Raw genomic sequence first — 19,839 nt, 5'->3', positions numbered from 1 at the left:
GGACACTGCTGCTATCATACTCAGGTTGTGATGGACTTGAAACTTTCCAGTTTTGATTCAACACTGTCCTTTAAAAGACTTACCCCAGTTAGCTTTTTGTCCCCCCCAAGTCAAGTGGAAGACCTGAAATTCACATGAAAGGAGGCAATACCTCACAAAGCTAACTTGCACCCCCCTCCCCCCACCACCACAAGTTTTTTGTTGACTGCTGAACAATGTCATTACTAGGCCAATGTTCTCTATATTAGCCTGTGTTGGGTTTCTGGCCAAATCCTGTTCCTAACCATATCAATTTGGATATATTGTTTGTGCACAAGCTTCACCAAATGTACATAAGTAAGAAGTCACATGTATTTTAAGGGCTAAATTTCCTCTGTCAGTTACTTGGGACTTGATGTATTTCATCCACAGGCTTTGCCTTTGTTGGCCTTAGAAACCAGCAGTATATATTTTTAAAAACCCTTTCAAATCTAGTGTCAATGAAAAACATTTTTCTTTTGTGGGGGGGTGTGGGGTGCGGAGGCTGTGTGGTCAAATTCAATGAGTGGGCCAGCAGCCATAACTTCTGAAAGAACAGCTATGAAGCCTGGCTGAAAATACAAAGTAGGAACACAAGTAGGCCTTTCAGCCCCTCGAGCCTGCTCCAAAATTCAATGAGATCATGGCTGATCTGTGTGTTTTGATTACACATTTGCATCTACCCCCAACAACCTTAGATTCCCTTGCCTAACAAGAATCTATCTACCTCCAAAACTAAACGTTAACCTGTTTCACAAGTACACCTGCTGCAGCCACAACAAAACTACGGGGTAGAATTTTTGGGTCGGCGGGCAGCTGCGAACGGCGGGCCTGGGAGCGGCTAGGGAACGGACCACCGATCACGATTGGCACCCCCCCCCACCCCTCCCCGATTTCACACTGGCTGGCCAATTAATGGCCGGCCAGCGTGAAAGGCGCGCTGAAAGGCTCAGCACTGCCGGGGTGGGGGCAGGAGGAGGGCAAGCGCTGAAGTCAGCGCGGGCGCAAGGGAGCGCGGAAGGAAAGCTTCCTAAAGGCAGAGAGCTGCCTCAGGGAGCTGACGACATTAAAATCAATAAAATTGTATTGTAAAATCCGGAAACAATGTCCACACGTCAGAATGAGTCACCTCAACATACGGGTGTTGAAAATTATGTCCTCACATTTCTATTTTTTAATTAATCTCGGAAACCTCATCCTGCCCTTGGGTGAGGTTTCCTCAAAAATGCAAAGGCCGCCTGGCTGATTCGCCTGCCCGTCAACCGTAATGTTGGAAGGGCAGTGAAAAATCCCAGTTAATTGAAACTTTAATGGCCTTAACAGGTCTCTCAATTGTCGGCGGGCGCGCTGCCGAATCTCGCGTGTGCCTGCCGACTGAAATGTCGTGCGAGTATGCAATGACGTCGGGATGCTTGCCCTACGCCATCGCGCGCTATTTTACCTTCGAGCATGTCAGGTGCGCGCCTGCACACCGAGCGGAAAATTCTACCCATGAAAACTGCCTTAGAGCTTAATAAGAAAGACCACTGGTGCATAACACTGACATTTTTATTAGAATTCATTTGTAACAAATGGAACTTGTGTCAGCAAAGAACTGATTTTCTTACAGACTTTTTGCCACCAATGTAACCTAAGTAAGAAAATAAAAAGCACGCCTTTCAATCTGTAAAACATTTATGCTAACTACTAAGTAGAGGTAATTGTATGATTCTTTGAACAAGCCATTTTACATTTTGTTTTGTTCAATCTATGCATTCAAACAAGAGCAGTGAACACAATGTTACTTTCCAAAAAAAAATCAAGACACTCCAAGCTTGAATGGCAAAGTCACATAACAAGGTGGGGTATGATGGAATTTGAAGCCGTTGAGAGATTTGCTGGAGTATCGGGGCATCATTGGAGCAACCTTTCTCTTTTAAAATTGTGTTATTTACATACATACCTAGAGTGAACGCATAAGTTATACAAGGGTCCAAGTAGCATGTAATGTTGGGTGTAGAATCACTAGGGCAGTGCATAGTACAAAGTTTTGGAAAAGTGCACATCTGCCTGGAGGACTTTAGATTTTTGTAAAATGGATCATTAACAAGAAGCAACAGCTAATGTGAGGAAATAATCAGCAAAAATTTTGCTAAATTAAAATATATGTGTTTTGTACAAATGTCAGCTATTTATATGGCAACTAATTAAAAAAATTATACATATATATTGCCTACATGGGATAAAGGTTAAATAATTATAGCACCTTGTCAGCCTTAAAAGGAGAGGAAAATATATCCTCCTGCAAGTTATGAAGGAATTTGCAGAATAAGAGGTTTTAATAAGACAGTGATACTGGAATGGGAGAGAGTGAGTGCAAACAGGAACACACATCAATGAGAAGCTAAGTTAGAAAAGCAGCAAATACGGTGGGTATTCTTGACAGCTTACTCCTTTTATTGTAGATTTCCCCAGCACCTACATTTTGATTTTCAATTTCAATATTTCAAAATTTTCTTTATCAGCTCTGGGCAAAAAGAAATGCATTCCAAACAAGACCTCTATTGGAACATTTTCTCACTCAGCATGTTTTTACGGTTTAACAAATGGCTCTTGGTACAAAACAGATACTTTATTTTTAAAGAACAACCATCAACTGAACAGATATATGAACAGTTATACTTGGCAACCTTAGCAATCGGGCTCAACACTGATTGAGGTTAGGCTGGTAGTTCTTACTAGGTGATGGTCTGTATTTTACAAGAACAATTAGCAGATTGTTAATATAACAACATGTGAAGAGGTGCAACATGACATAAATTCTTACAGCTCCAGCTCCATCCTGAGGTAGCCTTCTGTCAGCTTTCTTGTTTTAGAAAAAAGTGCTTTTGTATGATTTCTACTACAGATTTTGACCTTTGAAGGTCGAAAGAACAAAGAAAATAAAATTTAGAAAAAAAAGACACAGGGTGACTGGCCTCTCAGACTGTCTATTCTCTACCACACTGATGCCTTACAGATCCTTTTACCTTATTTTCAATTTTTCTAGTGCTCTGATTGCATATAACCTGCAGCACAAGTTAATACTGCTGGTTGGCCAACATCACTGTTGTGTTTAGTCTTGCATGAAAAACAATGGGAACAACGTAAGCAGCTAAGATATTGAATCTAACTTTTATATTCATATATAAAAAAGCTCAAAACTCCAAAAGTGACTGTAGTATCAAGGACACATACATAAAAAAATGATTATGTCCGATGACCAGGTAAAATAGCAGGAGCACATATCTGACGTTAGGCCACTGTGACATTGATTATTTACTGATTTGCACATATCTAAATGCAATGTAAACTTACTACGTATGACACCTATTGTCAAATGATGCATATAATGTTAAGGTACATTAAAAACTAAATACACTCTAAGCACTTCAGTTCAGAAATAGAAATTAAAGGCAAAAATCATGTACACATTATAATGGTTCCCAATTTGCATATAAAGTCATCATTGTAATTTGATGCAATACTTAAAGGGAAAGGATAATCTTGGGAGAGTGATTTTTGTTCAAAATACTCCCCATTTAGTCTGAGCAAAATATATTTCTGATCTTCTGATAAAGACATGATGTTTGGGCTGGTTTGGAGGTGCTAAAGTCAGGCTTCCTTTTCTTACCAGGGCAGTCTTGTCATAGTGTGCTCTGGACTGGTACCCTCAGTGAGCATCAAAGACGTGCAGGTTCATAGTCATTCTGGAGCCCTTTAATCATGTGGGAATCGTGCTACTGGCTGAGAATTCTTCATCCCCAACTATGAAAGTTTCCCAGCTAGGGGGCAACTCTTTCCCCTTGCAATAGAGTCACTCTGGGACACATCTGATTAGTAATGTTACTAAAGTGACTTTGCATACCATTCAGAAAATTAAACTCCATGCAAACAGCATAGGAAAAACCTTTGCTTAGACTATGAGTTTCATCAAAGAATGTGGAATACTTTCAATTAGAATGATCTCCCCCCAAGATTTTCCTTCCTCTTAAAGAAATTAAACATTGAGTTTCAACTCCACTTTATTTCTGACGCTGTGATTATTTGATATAGTTATATTTAATGCCAGTTGTAGCATGGTGACTATAAAGTATAAGAAGCAAAAAAAAAATCCCACGCTAAGGGGTTTAAAACTTATTTTTTTATAATGCAATTTATTGCGTACATGTGCAAAGATACGTTTCAGGATACCATATGAACCTACTAAACATGGATTACTGAGTTCATTGATGTGCATTCCAGTAGACACTAACTTCTCACCATCTCATCACGGGAGCCTAGACAACTAATTATTATTCAGATGGAGGTTGCTAGTAACATATTTGGCAAGCTATTCAACTATATCTTAAAATCCTTGACATGGAAGATCTGAGAAATTCAGTAGCAGCAGCTTTATACTTCGCGCCTCCCTGTTGATTCCATAAAGGCCCTTGTTTCATTTAACATTTTTTTTTGTTGATTCATTTGTTACCTGACTGCTACGGGTAACTTCCACTGAAATGAAAAACTCAATCAGACCATTATGTGGTAAGATAAATAAAAAGGACTGCACAAAAAAATGTGCTTTGAAAAATTCAAATTATTCCGTTTCTACAGCCAGATACATACATCATTTCTACAGCTTAAAAAAAGCTACAGTCTGGAAAAAAATATGAACAAATAAGCAACTTTTTAAATTCACTTCATTGAATGATAAACTTTTGTTAAAAAAGGGAAAGAAGTTTACACAGTTAAAAATGAAGCACAGGTCAGCAGTATATTACAGTACTAAAAAACTAAATCAGTAATTTGAACATTCCCTCCCTCTTAATAATTAGTATGAGCGAATGGTGGAAAGGGGTGATGTTGAAGCAAACGTGTCCAACTAGTTTCTTGAGTCAGGAACTGGCCTTTTCATAACATTTTTCATTCTCTTGCAGGTACAGTACTCTCAAGATTCAGCTTTGCAATCCATTTTTCACAGTCCTCAAGTAATCCTTTACACAATCGTTGTCTTCCATAACAGGATTTTTCCCACTTCAATCATCAAAGTTGAATCCTCGAGTTATTTGAAAAATCCTTTCGATGCCACATCAGAAAGGATTCTCCTCTTCTTTTCAAGTTAGGTTATTAAACTGCCAATTCTTGGTCCACCTGGAATAGTTTTTTTAAAATTTCCCTCCCCCCCACTAATTTATCTTTAGCTAGGAGTAAGTAGTACTTCTCAAGCACATTGTATGGCTCAGAAGAGGCTTTCTGGATCTTAAATGGCCTACTGTAAATCCAAGGTGGATCAGGTTTTACGTTGCATAGTGATCGAAGCTTCCAAGATACTCCAGTGCAGCTCGATAGCAGAATTGATACTGATCCTGCAGAGAGATAAGAGGAAATGTATTTCCAATAAGCGAGCTCTGAATATAGTAAATGATGCAGCTGAATTTCAAGTTTAATATAAGTGAGTACACTACAGTTCAGCAAGTACTATTGTTTTATCCTATTGTTTATTATATTGTGAAATTGTTTTTATCCTATGGACCAATGGACTGCTCTGGACTAAAGGCATTATAACAATGTCATGCAATCCATGCTTTATCGAAGGCGGCTTCCCCCTATGAGGCTAAGCAATTCTGTAAACGTTAGCCTTTGACATTATACGAGAGCCACCTCTATATCTCTTTCTCATACAGTTTATCATCGCTGGTGAGTAATTACGAAGTGCATCTTAAAACACTGTTGAACTTTAGGTCTAGCATTGCTTCGTTAAGCTTGAATGCTGCAGCTGTCTGCAGAACTTGACAGAGCTGCAGCAAGTAATTCAATAAAATAGTAATGATAGATTGGAATTCTTTAATTGCATTCTGACCTAGCTCTGAAATAAAGCAAACTTCTGCATACTCTAAGCACTTGGATGAAGTTCCTCCCTCCTATTTTTGAGGTATTAAGAGGTAACAGAATAATGCCTCCCCTAAAAAAGCAAAGGTGAATTTCAGGTGAGCACATTAAGAATTTAAATGGAAAATATACAGTCGTGGGTGTTCATCCAAATTCTATTGCATTTAAATGTTTTTATCTTATCCTCATTAAGAACAAAATGGTCTTCAAGTATCTACTGAGCATTTGACTAGGAGCATTTATCAAGCCCATTTTATATTACAGAAGCAGCTTTTGAGGTGTTGTTCCACTTCTCTGCAGTGTGACAGCTTGTTACCTACATCATGACACTCCTGGAAACAGTATTGTGATATAAAGGGTGCAAATGGGAAACATGAAGTTACGAGATCTACCCTCAAATTGTGAGGGATAAGTGACTGAGATTTCCAGCATGAGGGTGTTTTGTCATAAGCTGCTCTAGAAATTTGAGATCTACAGGCTTCCAATGAATTTGAAAGCAATTGGAATAAAAGGGGTAATGTATGGGTCAATGTTTAGGCCAATGACCACTGAGCGAAGTCAGTTTTATTTTTATATTTCTGCCTTTTATGATACAAAATCATGCATGTTTTAGTATATTAGTTTAATTGCCTTTATAGAGCTATGAATGTGAATTATTTAAAATTAGATTAGTGTCTTTAGGGTTGGTCAGATGCACCACAGCTGCATTTTCTAGCCCTCTATATTTCTAGGTAGATACTATTCCCCAACCTTTATACCTAATCTGGAATGAGTGCTCCTTTCAGCAACACAGGAAGGTTTCCTAACCCAGGAGATTATGCATGTAATTTTTCCCTTCAAACACAAGGAGCCTGGGGGAAATCAGTTTGTTTGGGCATGAAGCAATGAAACTAAGCCCCAACATCTCTACCCTTACAACTGGAGCATGACATGCTGATTATTTGTACCCTGCAAAGGAAAATACAATTCCTGTACTCCGAAGCTCAACTTGTCAGACATACAGAGAACTGAAAAGGTGTTCTGTTCTTGCCTAAACTTATTTGCTTCCTTTAAGAGTCTCTTCAGTTGAGACCTCTTTCTTTTCAACTGTCATGCATATTCCTAAGGTGCTGACATGTGTAGTGACAATGTTTTGTCAGTGGAGAATGGAAAAGGACAAACTATGTTTCATGTAAACACAAAACCGCACTGTTCATTGCCAAGGCTGATTAAAAATAGCTTCAGCTTCTTTCACTGAAAGAAAAATGACAAATTCTGGCAGCTCAGACTGTGGAATTGTCATCATTGTGATCACAGATGGAAACCAGGGATTATTATTCAGGCCATTAAATTCAATGCATTCTCAAAACTCAATATACAAAAACATTTCAGTTCAACAACTCTCTTTCACACTAAACTCCAAAGAAAATAAAACTGTATTCCAAATGCATAAGCACTACTCAAATGACCTTCATACAGCTAACACCTACTAAATCGTGGCCAGTATTATCCAATATGTCAGTATTTTTGGACAAGGGAAATTAAAGGATCTTTTGTTGAGCCTCTCCAGCTGTTTTTTAAGCTGGTATGACATCTCTTATTTGTAACTGCTGTCATTTGCAGCAGCTGTGGACATACCTTCACATTTGCAAGTTGTGGAGGAAGAGGATCAGAGAAGGTATATCAGACAAGTACACATGTACATCAGATGCACCTTTCAAACATTGCAAGTCCTGTATAGGAACTTGCTCTTCTACTTGGAGTTGCCTGCACAGAATTAAATTTCTCAAGGAGATCATAACAGATCAACACAGATTCCTTGCAGACTAGCTTCTGCACAGGGATGGTTCTTCCAGGTACAGTCAGGGATGCAGCACTGTTGATCTTCTATATGGCAGAGTCCTTCCAGATAAGTTTGGGGGGTGATGATCACATTCCCAAGCTTTAGCACACAAGGGTGTCAAGCAGGTCACTGGTAGGTTATTTGCCACGCCCAGGAATTTCAGCAATTTTCAACTGGAAAGATTCCACGGCTACAACATAGCAGGACTCACAAAAACGCAAGGCTTCAATTACCTGTACACATGTAGCATATGTTCCCAACCGGAATACAACCCTAATTCTGACCACTCCTTAAATTCAGGTTGCTTGCATTCACAGGAACAGATTTATACATATCATGGCTTATTCTATCATCCTGCGGTAGTCAACTTTGCCAGTATTATTTAAAGGGTTAGGAAGATTTTAGGCATGGCTTTTAGAGGACCAAGGATATACCACTCATCATGATTCATGACATCGGTGCATCAGCAAAACACAGATACAATGTGGACCACCTATTCACAAGGGTCATAATGAAACACATCTTCAGCATCCTCAAGCAGTGATTCCAAAGCAAGGTTTGCATGCAGTTAAAGGGATGAGCTGGTTCCTAGAAGAGGGAGTGAAATAATAGGTGCAACAGAAAGGACACAGCAGGCATCTAACTTTTCTGAGGCTAAGTTTGAAATGTTTCTGGCCTAAATTTTCCTAGGACATCCTAAATCCCAAGGACTTCCTTGTAGCATTGGTGGAATACATAATATATTAGAATATAAGAAATAGGAGTAGGTTTAAGCCATATGGCCTGCTGTTTGATGGCCTCACTAGGTTAGTAAAAGCTTGAATGCTTGCAGGTGAATAACAGGGTAGATGCACTGATTCACAGAGAAGCACATGTGCATACTCTGAGCAATAAGTCAAACATTTCCCTTTATTAAGTGGCACCATTCTTGATCCAGAACCAAAGCGATGCTAACACTCAAATCAATCGCTCTACATCCTGCAATTCATGCTAGCACATTGAAGATGTCATCTCAGGTTCTTGTTGCTTTACACCTAACATGACTGCCAGTCATTCCACAGATCCTGGAGACTACAGCAGTCAATTAACAGAATGCATTAATCCTCCAGAAGACAGCATATGTGCTAAGGAACACGACATGCCAATATCTAGCATTTAACATTCCATGACAAGGAGGCAATGGCAATAATTGGCCTCAACTCTTGCCTGACTGTTGGGCTGAGATGGGGAATCTCCGTGCTATAGTGGATTTGTAAGAAGGTAAATTTTTTTAATGTTCCCATTCAGCCACTTCATCAGCTAACACACGAGAGCCACAGAATTACCTGATTAAAATAGAATGCTTCTGAAGCATCGTTAATAGAAAGAAAAAAAAGGCACATTTATGTAACATTTTTCATGACCACTGGACATCTCAAAGTGCTTTACTGCCACTGGACATACCTTTGAAGTGTAGTCACTGTTGTAACGTATGAAACGTAGTAGCCAAGTTGCACACAGCAAACAGAGACTGCAATGTGATAATCTTTCTTTTTGGTGATGTTGATCAAGGGGTAAATATTCACCAGGACACCAGGGATAACTTCCCTGTTCTTCTTCAAAATAGTGTTGCGGGATCTTTTATATCCACCAAGCAGGCAGACGGCGCCTCAGTTTAACACCTCATCCAAAAAATGTTGCCTCCAGCAATTCAGCACTCCCTCAGTGCTGCTTGGAGTGTCAGCCTTGTTTTTTTAGCTCAAACCCAGAACCTTAAGAGGCAAGAATGCTACCAAATCAGCCACAGCTGACAAGTACTTTTTTTTCTTAGAAGCTACAAGTGGGGATATAACAGAGAACATTTCTGAAGACCTTACAGTCCCCTCTACCTCTAGAAACACTGGTGAACACTCATTCGTTCACCCTCTCACTTGCAATCAGCAGCACAGAGACATTCATTAGAGGGGATACACTGTAGCCAAGGAATTGAAACATGGTCAGATGCAGGGTACAAGGAAGCTAGAGGATGGAGGCTGATGCAGTTGAAGGGAGACAACAGATATGCCAGTCCCTGGCTGTAAGGCTCGTGCTTGATGATCTGACAGCATCTCTTCTGAAGAGAAGGATGTAAGCAGACCAAAAGGCATATGAATGAACTGCGTGGCCTCGCCCAATGTATGTGCCAGGCGGCTGCACTGGCAGCGGTGTCTATTGCTCTGTAGTACAACAAGATCTCAGATGGTTTCAACTTATTGCAGGGCAGTCTGGAGAAAGTGAAGCTAGGGGAGCACCTACAAACCTTTCCCTGCCTCGTGAGAGATCAAAACAGGTTAGTCAATTTAACGGGGAAGCACCGAATGAAGGGGACCAGCCAAACTTCAAAGTGCACAGAGCTGCATCTCAAAGACACTTCTCTGAAGCTGTGAGGTCCACTCTCTCAGTGATAGCCGGTAACCAGGATCCTGTTCCCAGTGCCTCTGGATAAGCTAGGGTCCATGCTTCAGAGGCTGCTTCCTGCCATAGCAGCAGCACAGAAAAGCACTCCATCAGGTTCCCGCATAAGATTCCTTTCTTCACAGAAAGGGGCTGTCAAGCAGCCTATAGTGAAGTATCCAATCTCCATTTTAGGACTTGGGAACCCAGTGAAAGACACTTTCATCACAAAAGCCTCATAATATTTTTTATCTGTATATGGGAGTAGTGCCAAGTTGAATGCATTATAAACTGGCTGATATGCCAAAAGTTCCCTGTAGTTCCTAGAAGAAACTTCTCTGCCATGGTCAGATCTGTAAATGCTGTGAACCTTGGTTCACTGCAGCAAATACTGAGGCTGAAGGCCTGGAGTAGTAAATTTTATTTATTTATTTGCCATAACCATCTTGGTCAGTGCAATGGATTGGCGTGTGACTGACTGCACTAGGCAATCCCATTCTATTTCCTTGGTGATGCTGAATACTAGGGATACAACAGTACTTCAGATACCCAGGCATTGCCAATGATGGGAAATACAATGGGCACCATACTCCCGGCCAATTATTAACATCTCACTTCTCTGAAGAAAGTTCAACAAGTAGGAGAAGATGTCAAGGAACTGGTGAAATGGCTTCACTTCAGTTACTGCCTTAATAATGCCCCAAAATGGGTACATAAACATTGGGAAATCTGGGCCATTGTTTTGCTTGACAATCCATTGTAGCCTATGGATACTGCAGTGTCATTGAGGGAGTGAGTGAATGAGTGAATAAGGAAAAGTAAAAATAAATAAAGATGTCAGCTATGTGACTGGAGCAGGCCTCCAGCTCCAATCCACCTCTTGTCTCCACAACCATAATCTCTATAATCATCCCCGCCTCATAAGGAGTCAAAGGTCACAGCTTCAGTGAGCCTGCATCCTGTCCAAACGAGCTTCCTCCTACTACATGTAGTCGCCTCCCGCACACAGGTAAAGAAGGGAGAGAAATTTAAAAGATTGTAAAATGTAGATGTCTGTCACTGTTGCGACCCATCCCCAGTTGAGGTTACCCAAGGTTGTTGATCTAGGCGAGACCCCTCAATTAGTCACCGTCTGGCTAGGACACCCCCAAGTTGTTATGCCCCGAGTGAGGAGGGATGAACTGGCTCCCTGTCTTTATTCAGCAACTCCCCAACTTCGTTGGTTGCAACAAGATTTAATACGAAAGGGATCCCTTTCACGGATACCTTTTTCTCAGACCCAATCGTTCTGGTTTTGAAGGGGCTAATTTGATCAGACTTTCAGGAGTTAAAGGTAAGAGTAAGCGTATTAACTACTAAAGGCAAGAAAGGGCAAAACATGCATAGACAGTCATACTGGTTAAAAGTAAGAATTTAGCTTGAAGTAAGTGAATATGTATATATATGTATCTATATATATATAAATATTTTAATATGGTATACAGAACAGTCCTTAACTCATGGGAAGTAGGTGATTGAGTGTTGTGGCCGTTGCAATTCGAGGTTCCAGTAGAATTGACTCCGGCAGACAAATAGTCGGATTTAAGGTTCCGGTAGAGTTGAATTCGGTAGAGAGGGAGAGAGATCGGAATGCCTGCAAAATGGCGATTTGCTGGGGTAGTGTGTGTGGCTGTTACTTCTGAATCAAACTTCCAGCACTTGCTCTCTCTCAGAACACCCACCAACAGACAGACACTTGGCAGTTTTTCAGCTCACTTCTTTGTATATTCCAAGTGGGGAGCAAGTTCACAAATCAGTCCGTGCATTGCTCACATGATTTCTTGATGAGATGATACTCATCTCCCATTATGTCCCATTGTCTCTATCGGAGGGAGCAATTATTTTCTGAATGTCTTTACAATTGCCTTGTCTGGCAACAGGGTGGGGTTCCATTATTTCTTAGGGAGTTACCCTGTAGCATTCCAGCCCGTGGCTTGTGTGTATTTCTATTAAAAACTCATGTGTTTTTAAAGTTCAATATTTCCAGATGCATTTTGGTGTTTTTCTCTTCATCATGATGGCACTTCCCTTCTTCCCCAGAATGAAATGAGATTCATTCTCATTTCATTACAAAAAGGGAAAAACTTATAAACAACGAAACACCTCATACACATTCATTCTTTTAGCACTGGTCAATTTATCTTTTCTGGTTCTAATTGGGCTCCTTTAAGTTCTGGACAGGGTGTCCGCAATAACATTTAAATTCCCAGGAATGTGGGTGATTTTTAAGTGGTTTGGCTGGAGGGACAAACTCCAATGGAATAACCTGGCATTCTGGATCTTCAACTTTTCTACAAAAGTTAACAGATTGTGGTCAGTATAGACTGTGGTCTCTCTGTGCCCATTTCGGACATATATCTCAAAGTGTCTGAGGGCCTGTAATAAACCAAAGATCTCCTTCTCTACTGTGGAGTATGGTTTCTGATGCTTGTTGAGCTTTTTAGAAAATTACCTGATTGGTCTCTCTATTCCTGATTCATCCTCCTGTAGGAGAACAGCCCCTACCCCAATGTCACTCGCATCAATGGGTAATATTTTTAGCTCGACGGGCATGCACCCAACCCGCTCAAGCGTTATAAAAAACAATAAAGAAAATAAAAATGTAATGAAACATGACTCTGTCACATGAGGGGGCATGTTTCATTACATTTTTATTTTCTTTATAACACTTAATCTCCGCGAGGCAGCTCTGTGCCTCAGGGAGGTTATGAAACGTGCATCCGCAAAGGTAGCGCTCGCCAGGCTCGCATTCCCTCCCTCCCCAGTATAGGCAGTGCTGAGCGCTGCCACTCCCGTTTCATGCTGGGTGGGCCTTAATTGGCCCGCCAGCGTGAAATCGCCTTCCGGCCTGGATCACGGCCGGCGGTCGGCTTCCCGCCCGCCCAACACACATGGGTGAAATTCTGCCCAATGGCTACTTTAAATGTCCGATTAAAGTCCGGGGCTGCAAGTACAGGCTCGTCTATTAAAATGGCCTTCAGCTTTTTGAAAGCCGTATGGCATTTCTCGGTCCATACGACCTTTGCTTTTTTCTGTAGTAGGTCTGTCAGCGGGGGGCTACTGTGCTAAAGTTTGGGACAAACTTGCGGTAGAACCCACACATCCCCAAGAGCCTCATGATTTCCCGTTTTGTAGCGGGAACAGGGAACTGGGCTACAGCTTGCACCTTGGCAGCCCTGGGCAGTATCTGTCCTTGACCGACCACGTACCCTAGATAGGTCACTATAGCCTTGCTCTTTGCGTGATTGACCATTGGGTCAGCTGACTGCACTCTCTGGAAAAGGGCTTCCAGTGGTTGTACATGGCTTTCCCAGGTGTCGTCGTACACCAGGAGGTCGTCCAAATACACAACGCAATTGGACATGCCCGCCACTACCTGGTTCATCAACCTTTGGAAGGTAGCCAGGGTATTTCAGAGTCCGAAGGGCATAACCCGACACTGGTATAACGCGTTTGAGTTACAAAGGCGGAGATTTCCTTCACGCGGGCCGTCAAGGCAATCTACCAGTATCCTTTGAGTAAATCTATCTTTGTAATGTTGGCTGCTTTACCTCCCCTATCTATGCAGTCTTCCAGCCGGTGTATCGGGTAGGAGTTGGCTCTGGTCACAGCATTAACTTTTCGGTAGTCAATGCAGAGCCTTGTGGAGCCTTGCAGCTTGGGCACGAGCACAACTGGGGAGCTCCAGCTACTGTTGCTAGGCCCTATTAATTGGTGCTCCAGCATGTAGTTAATCTCCTCTCAGACCTGGACCAACTTCTCTGGGCCTAGCCGGTGGGGGTATTGTCTTATGGGAGGGGCCCCCCTCACATCCACATCATGTAGAGCTAGGGTGGTGCAGCCTGGCTTGTCTCTGCATAAAGCTTTAAATGCAGTAAGCAGCCTCATCAAGTCTGATCGCTGTTCTGAACCTTGGTGGGAGAACAAGGTGTCTAAGTTGGCTGGTATTTCTGTGTTGGTTAGCTGGGCAGGAGGAGGTTCAACATGGGCCTCACCCACGTCTCCCTCCAATTCATCCTCACTGCTCCCCTCCTCCTCCAGGTCGATGGCAATGGGCAGACCACTACTTGTTTGTTCTCTTCCCGGCTGTGATATCGCCTTATCATGTTGACATGGTACAGCCTTTGCTTTTTCCCCTGATCTGGTGTCTCAATTAGATAGTTCACTTCCCCGCATCGCTTTGTTACTCTGTACGGGCCACTGAACTGGGCCTGTAAAGGTTCACCTGGTGTTGGTAGGAGCACTAACATATAGGGCGGAATTTTCCCAGAAGTGTACTAAGTGCGGTAGCGGGCGGGTAAAATGGAGTCTTACCCGCCAACGCAAATGGCAGGTTTTCATGCTGTATCTTCTCGAGCCCGCCTCATTATTTATGCATTCCCGGGAAACACGCCGTTTCCATGGCAGGCGGGGTCTCATTCGCCCACTTGCCATCACCCCGCTGTTGCATCATGCTGGCTGCCATCTTTAAAATGCAGCCACCAACAAAGCGCTCATCGACACCAGCTCACCACCGCTATCTGGGAGACATGGACAGCAAAGACAAAAAAACTGCAGCCCCCGCTTCAACGGCGGGTCCCGCGAGAGACTGCTGGATGCTGCGGAGGCCTGACAGAATTTGCTCTATCCCTGTTCTGGCTGCAGGATGGGTAGCAATGTCACTAACTGGCTTGGGCGGCGGTGGCAATAGTGGTCAGTGCGAATACCCTGCAGAGGAGGACAGCCACCCAGTGCCACAAAACGATGAATGACCTCCTCCGTTTCACCAGGCTAAGTCACTCTTCATCACTCCCAACTCAGACACTCACAAACCCATCACATATTCACAGGGCCCTCACTCACTGCCAGTTCAAGAGACATCACCATTCACTCTTTCACACACACCGTCATTGTCCTCATCCCATCCATGGAACCACTCAATATCCCATACATGCCAGGAATACTTATCATCTGACCCGGCAGGCATCCTGATATACTCTCCCCATCTCTATCCATGCAGGACAAACTGGCTCACAACAGGAGGGAAAGGTCGCAGACAGGTGGAGGGATGCCGGAAATCAAAGTTCTGACAGAATTCGAAAGCAGAGCCAGCTGGTTGGCGTTGACCGGGGCTTGTCCTGTGCTGATGGTGAGGTTGGCGCTGCTCTACCAAGTGAGGATCCAGCAAAATCCATCAAACAACTATGCTGTGAGTGACGTGTCTTCTTTCACAGGCCACTGCCATGCACTATTTATCTCCCCTTGCTTTTGCAGGCACATCTGCCAAACAGCCAACAGAGTCCATGACCCAGGGCCTCCAATCAAGCTCCGAAGAAACCTCTGAAGAGGAATCTGAAGGCACCCTCCTTGAAGTCCCGTCACAGCGCTCACCCACACCCTCCACCAGTGCAGAGACACACACCTCACTGGGACCTAACTTTAGCGTAGCCTCGGGATCACATCTGGTGAGCACATCACACTTTCTGATCCACAGCAGGCGGAGGCAGGGACTTCCCAGGTCCCCGGCACTCAGAGGACTGCTGGAGACCAGAACGTTGCTGAGTTCAAGTCAGATGACGAGCCTCTGGACTCTGTCATGTCACAGTTGCTGGAGTTGCAAAGGCAAGCTCGGGAATCAACAGGAAGAGATGTCCGCTGCAGTCCTCAGATTGCAAGGCACGATGGAGGAGTGCGTCCATCTTCAGGTTGAGATCGTAGCGCCAGCATGCCAACGTACCGAGGTCAACACTGGCAGGACGGCAGCCGTCATGGAGACCTTGGTCCGGGACATCACTGCTGCGCGGGCTTAACTCCATCGCTGATGCCATAGTTGGTCTCCAACAGTGTGTACGCGAGAGGGGTGCTGGACAACTCGATCTCATTCCAGCTACCACTTCTGCTCATGGAGTCAGCCAGGGGCTCTCGGACACCCATAGGGAGGGGGATCAGCAGATGCATGCTCCAGGGCCATCCACCCAGGTGACTCTGGGAATGTCCGGCCCATCTGACTCCTATCTTCCTCTGTCCTGCGCAGATCCAGCTCCTTAGGCCGAGGAGGGTGCCACTGCCATACAGCAGGACCCCAAAAGCAGGCCGGGGCCCTCCAAGTCTTGGCCCTCCAAAGGATGCTGGCCAAAGTCATCACAGACAGGGCGTCACAGTCAGCAGGCTGCTTCCAACTCCGCTGTGGATGTCTAGGGAGCACCAAGACGTAGCAGCAGGGCTAGGAAAGTTAGGTAAAGGTAGTTGCACAGCCTAGCCACGGGTGTTGATCATGTGTACATACTGTTCACTATCGTCAGTAAACTCCCAAGAATGTCTCCCTGCCTGTGGCTCCTTGTTCTGGTGAGCAGTGTTCTTGTCACTCAGATGTGAAACCTCTCTGCACAAGATAAAGGCAGGTGTCTCAGTCCAGGGCCTATTCCCTGTGCTCTGTGCAGCCTTCAGATCATAGTGATGGTCCAGCCTCAGTAGCGGAGGCATGGTCAGTTTATACAGATGTCCCTAATGCGTGGCCACTCCCCTCGCTTACCCTTATCCCCACCTCGATTGCCTGTGCGTGGGATGCAGTGCCAGGGCAGCACTGACTCTCCCCACCCCTCCTCAGCAGTTGTCTCCAAGGCTGGCCAGCACATGTCCCCGAGCACCATCCGCCCTCTTAGCAGTCACCTCTGGGGCCAGGCATCGGTTTCCCCGCACCCTCCCAGCACCTCTGAAGCCTGTAAACAACAGGTGAGCTGTGGAGAACGCTGTTGCTCACTCACCTCAGTTCCCCCAAAGTGAAGGCGGCCAAGTGCACGTCGCCTGCGTGCGGTTGTGAAACACATCGACATGCTTTCCCACCGATGTAGACGGACAATATGGCGGGGTTCCAAGAGCCTGACGTGATGGTCTTTTAATTATATTATAATGTATTACAATTAGCTCCCCGCCGACCAATAGGGGTAAACACGGCCCTCCGTTGGTGGGCTGAGCGGAAGGTCACGACCTGCCTCCACACTGTCATGGAGCAGGTTGCGCCATATTTCCCATGCCTGCAACCTATCACACCCACAGCCAGTGGGTTTGGAAAGTTCCGCCCACAGTCTCCAGGTTAAAAGGTTCGGGTCCTAGCATGTCTGTAGGCTTGTCTTTTCATGGCTGTCTGGGGGATTTTCACGTGATCTCAGGCCATCTCGCAGGTTCTCATGAACCGCTCCCGGAACACAGCTCCATAATCCAAAATGGAGAGCTCCTCATGCTCTAAAAACCTCTCCTGGATTAGTTTCAAAGGCCCTCGCCCATGGTGCCCTTAAACTAATTCAACTGGAGTAAACCCAGTGAGTTCCTGGTAGCGAAGAGAAGGAAACCTAGCCTTTTATCCCTGTTATGAGGGTACTCCTGGCAGTGTGCCCTCATCATTGTTTTTAGGGTTTGGTGGTACTATTCTAGCGCCCCCTGGGACTGCGGGTGATACGCGGAAGGCTTGAGCTGGGTCACACCCAGGTTACCCATGACTTCCTGGAATATCTTGGACATAAAATTTGAGCCCTGACCCAACTGGATCTCGGTGGGTAGATCATACCTGGTAAAAAATTGGGTCAATTTCCTCACCACTGTTTTGGCAGATATGGTTCTCAGGGGCACAGCCTCTGGGAAGCGGGTAGCCACGTCATGATGGTAAGGATATACCTGTGGCCCCCTGTTTGCTTTGGGCAGGGGCCCCACACAGTCCGCTAACACTTTGCTGAATGGTTCCCCAAAAGCCGGCAGGGGAATCATAGGTGCAGATCTTATTGCAGGTTGGAGTTTTCCCACAATCTGGCACGTGTGGTAGATTCTGCTAAATCTTACTATGTCCCTGTGGAGGTGCCGCCAGGAGAAATGCTGGCCGATGTGGGCTTGGGTTTTGCGTACACCGACCTGCCCAGCCATCAAAATTTTGAGAGTTAGCCACAAGATTTCCCCATGGTACTTCGGCGGCACTGCCACATCTTGGATCACTGTCCACTCCTCATTTGCAGGTCTATGAGGGGTCTCCATTTCCTCATCAGCAACTCATTTTTAATGTAGTAGCATTCAGGGATTGCTTCTGCTTCGGCTGCATTGTGAGCAGTCTGAGCTAATGTTTTTCGCTGTGGGTCAGCTTGCTGGGTCATTACAAATGAAGATTTTTTTTATCACCTGCTTAGGATCCCTTAAGCTCCCGAAAGATAACTAGACCGGAGGGTTTTGCGTCTGGAGTGCCACTTCAGCTTCCTCTGTTGGAGCTTGTTGAGCCATTGAATGGGTTACCACACAGTCAGGGAAAATGCCAGGTACTTTCTCCTGTAGCTGTTCGGTCTCATTGGCCTCAAGGGGTTCTCTGAGGCTACTGGAGATGCTATTACCTTTGGCCAAGGAGCAGGTTGACCCCATCCACAGGCAAACTGGGGACGACTCCCATGGTCACTGGCCCTGATAGAAAGTTGCACTCCAGATGTGCCCGGTATAGAGGAATGGGCATGTATCCTCCTTCAATCCCCTTTACCTATGGCAATCTCTGGTGGGAACGTCATGCCTTTTCCCAGCAGTAGAGTCTGGCTGGCCCCTGTATCCCTCGGTATTACTACAAGCTTACTCACCTCAGCCTGGGGAAATGTGGCCACCCTTCCTTCAGGTACAAAATCCTTATAAATCTCAGGGATTCGTTTAACCTTATCCGCACTCTCAGGAGTGCCCCTTTAGGGATTCACAGCTGTAGTCAAAGCCTAGCCTGGTCTGCTATGCTCTCTGACTGACTCCCATTCTCTGCATGGGGTGTATGCACCCCAATAAATCCCACTGGTTTTTCCTATAGCCTCAAGCAGTTGGCCCAGACATGTCCTACCTTTCAGCAGTTAAAACACACAGGCTTCTTGGCTTGACTTTTCTTTTCAGCACCACCCTTTCTGTCCTGAGGTGGGCCCCCAGAATTTCCTTCTCTCTCATGGGTGCTCAGTTTCCTATCACTCTCCTGAAATTCTAATTTCCACTTCTCCAATTTTAATCTCTCTACTGCTATGCTATCCATTTCATCATCGTCAATTTCCATTGGCCACCCCCTTTTAAAATTTCAGGTTTTCTGGCTTTTGGCCAAAATTCTAATCGTAAACACCTCGCTAACTCTTTTAACTGTTTGAGGGACAGAACCTTTAGATCCTCAAAATTAACTGCTTCTAGTTCTGCTAGAAAGGTACTAGCATCAAAAGTGGACATTCTAACATGTCAGTAGTATAGACTCAAGAAATCAATTGATTTCAAAAGGACAATTTACTTTCCCCACTCTAATTCATTCGTTTGGCCTGTGGGAAAAAATATTCCAGACTCCGAGCCCCTAATTTGTTCAAATCCAGAAGGAACGCTCCAATTTGTTACAGTCCACCTCCAGGTGAGGTTCCCAAAAGTTGTTGATCCAGGCGAGACCCTTCAATTAGTCACTTTCTGACTGGGACACCCCTAAATTGTTATGACCCGGGTGAGGAGGGAGACCCGGGTGAGGAGGGATGAACTGGCTCCGTGTCTTTATTCAGCCTCCCCTCCTGTTGGTCGCAAGAAGTTTCAATCTAAAAGGGATCTCTTTTGCAGATACCTTTTTCCCAGACCCAATCGTCTGGTTTTGAAGGAGCAAATTTGATCAAACTTTCTTGAGTTAATGGTAAGAGTAAGTTTATTAATTA

At 44.4% G+C, this 19,839-nt stretch overlaps 1 protein-coding gene across 11 annotated transcripts in view; it reads right to left on the bottom strand.

The window, feature by feature from the left end:
• Nucleotides 1-1,552: 1,552 nt before the first annotated feature.
• Nucleotides 1,553-19,839, bottom strand: part of ptprda (protein tyrosine phosphatase receptor type Da) — a 622,540-nt gene continuing 604,253 nt past the window's right edge. For 10 of the 11 annotated variants that reach the window (XM_078570553.1, XM_078570552.1, XM_078570557.1 and 7 more), the window contains one exon: nt 1,553-5,387. In XM_078570553.1, coding sequence (XP_078426679.1) covers nt 5,319-5,387 — 69 coding nt within the window. In that variant the 3' untranslated portion in view covers nt 1,553-5,318. The remainder of the gene's footprint in view (nt 5,388-19,839) is intronic. The other variant, XM_078570562.1, reaches the window with a different exon arrangement.

This window comes from Cetorhinus maximus, chromosome 2 (genome assembly GCF_964194155.1).
Source record: "Cetorhinus maximus chromosome 2, sCetMax3.hap1.1, whole genome shotgun sequence".
In the NCBI taxonomy this organism is placed as follows: Eukaryota; Metazoa; Chordata; class Chondrichthyes; order Lamniformes; family Cetorhinidae; genus Cetorhinus; species Cetorhinus maximus.
Note: the sequence above shows the minus strand (reverse complement) of the source record. Positions and strands in the feature narration are given on the sequence as shown.